Source organism: Pygoscelis adeliae, unplaced genomic scaffold (assembly GCF_000699105.1).
Source record: "Pygoscelis adeliae isolate BGI_AS28 unplaced genomic scaffold, ASM69910v1 Scaffold171, whole genome shotgun sequence".
Taxonomy (NCBI): domain Eukaryota; kingdom Metazoa; phylum Chordata; class Aves; order Sphenisciformes; family Spheniscidae; genus Pygoscelis; species Pygoscelis adeliae.
Genome location: NW_008824186.1, coordinates 9,559,016 through 9,561,210, shown reverse-complemented (window position 1 = coordinate 9,561,210; position 2,195 = coordinate 9,559,016). Strand labels below are relative to the sequence as shown.

The 2,195-nt window shown below is 63.3% G+C and overlaps 1 protein-coding gene across 1 annotated transcript in view; it reads right to left on the bottom strand.

Moving 5' to 3' along the window:
* KDM2A (lysine (K)-specific demethylase 2A) overlaps positions 1-2,195 on the bottom strand; it is a 49,314-nt gene that overhangs the window by 6,257 nt on the left and 40,862 nt on the right. Inside the window, exon 12 of the mRNA XM_009334607.1 lies at positions 1,336-1,419. Within this exon, the coding sequence (XP_009332882.1) occupies positions 1,336-1,419 (84 nt within the window). The remainder of the gene's footprint in view (positions 1-1,335; positions 1,420-2,195) is intronic.

Sequence of the window (2,195 nt, the reverse complement as noted above, 5' to 3'; positions counted from 1 at the left end):
ACACTGCAGGAGGGACAGCACAGCTCTCCAGCAGACACCTGCCACCACGCGTGCCATCAGCCCTCACAGCAAATACGCTGGCTGCAGCATCCTTCTGGGATCGGCCGTGATGCTGCCTGCACCACGGCTGATGGGCTTGGGGAAGGGCAGGCACCCAAAAAACCCCACACAAGGACAGGGTCAGGGACGCGCCAAGCATCTGAGTGCTGCATCCAAAGCATGCAGTTGTCTCCAGGTCTCCTCTCCCAGAAAAGCTGCCTGAGATACTTGTGCTGCCAAAGGACCAGGAAATCACGCTGGATCCCCTTTGGCAGGGCACGCCGGCAGAGACAGGCACCTCCAAAGGGCAATCCAAGAGGCTTGTTTGTCTCCAGACACCCAGACGGGGTGCTACCCACCCTTCCCCAGTGCAACGGGGTCCTGCTCTTCCCATACGCCTGCCCGTGAGCCCGTCTCCTGGCAGGAAGGAAACAGTGACCTACGGGAGCCGTCCTGGCGGGCCACGGGAAGGCAGCCTGCAGAGGGGAAGTCCGGCCGGCCAGAGGCAGGCTGCTCCTCGCCTCCATCTGCCCAGCGAGCTCAGCCCGGGCTGTGGCCCAGCTTTGGGCCCTGGGTTACGAGCACAGCTGGAGAGGGAAGGGCAGAGGCACACTGAAAGGTCCCTTTCCTGAGAAGCTGGCTGCTATCTGCAGGTAGAGACCCCCAGGAGCTGCCTTCCTTGGGGCTGCAAGAGCCAACGCTACAGCGCGGGCAGCGTGCTGGCAGGGGCAGGGACCAAGGGGCACGCTCACCTAGCAGTGAGGGGCTGGCCTGCCGACCAAAGAGGCAGGGTTGATGGTGATCATCAACCCCCACACCTCACCCTTCATCCCTTGGGGAACGCAATAGCAATACGTTCCCCTGACACACAACATTACTTGTACCACCCAGGACTCCTTTGTCAAGCCAAAGAGCTGCCGGGAGAGCGCCCTTTAGAGGATCACCCCTTCCACCAACTGCAGGGCTCCGGCTCCTCTGAGCACGACCAAGGGGCTGGAGCGCACCGAGCAGCTGGGGCTGACCCAGTTATCACCCGTTGGCTGAGCCGGTGTAACCGGCACGGTGGGAGACCTCCACCGCTGCCAGCAAACGGGTTTGACCGCAGTGCTGCGGAGGTGGTTGCGCCCCACGGCCTGCCTCTGCACCGCTCCCTTTCCACCCCCCGGCTTTGGCTGCCGAGGCAGGTGCGGAAGCGGTGCCATTGCACGCCAGTCACAGGCGGCGACTCAGCCAAGGGCAGGTAATCAGCTCAACCACACGCATTTCCCACCCAGGTCCCCACTTCGCAGCTCCTACCTTATCTCTCTTGGGCCACTGGACGATGGGAATGCCTGTAAGTGCCAGTTTGGGGTCGCTGTTCGCGTATTCTTCTAGCAGCAGCTAGTGGGGAGAGAGAGGGGGGGTGGAAAAGAAAAAAGAGAGACAAAAAGCACAGGTGTGAGCAGAGCTAAACAAGGCTCCTGCCAGTGAGGCAGGCTCCGACCAGATGCCAAGGCCAGCGTGCTTTAAACATGGCTGGGAAGGAGCCCTCCTCTACCCACGCCCGCGAGCAACGATCCCTCCCTACGTTAGACAGACAAGCTCTGTCGAGTCGATCTGCACGAGCGCTTTCATCAACTGCATTTCAGCCCCGAGGCCCCGCTCTGCGTGGTGGTAGGGGGAAAGCGCCAAGCTTTTGCAATCCAGGGGGATTTATGGGCGAGGAAGCACATCTGCCCCCTCAATGGTCCCCGGGCACAGGGTAGCTGGGGGGTGCAGCGGTGGCAGGATGCGGTGCCCCAGCATCCCCTCCGTAGCCTGGCGCAAGCTGCCGGGTACCCAAGAGCTGCTCCCCTGCGCTGCCTCGGGGTTCGGCTTTGACACGAGACATCCCCCGGCACCAACCGGACGGGCACGCTGCCCTACGGCGCGACAGGCACCCTCGCTCTCGGTGGACGGGGGCTCCTTGCACTCACCCTGGCCGTTCCGGCGCTCTCGCTCCCCTCCGTTGCGGCCCCCTCCCCACCAAATGTGCCCGTTGAAAAGGTGCTTTATTTACTTGGTGTTGCCATGGCTACGCCGGCAGGAGCCTCCTGCCGGCATCCCCGTGCGTGGTGCTTCCTGCTGCCAGGCCGGGCCAGGGCAGGGGCCGGCCGGCATCTCCCCCGGGGCTGCCC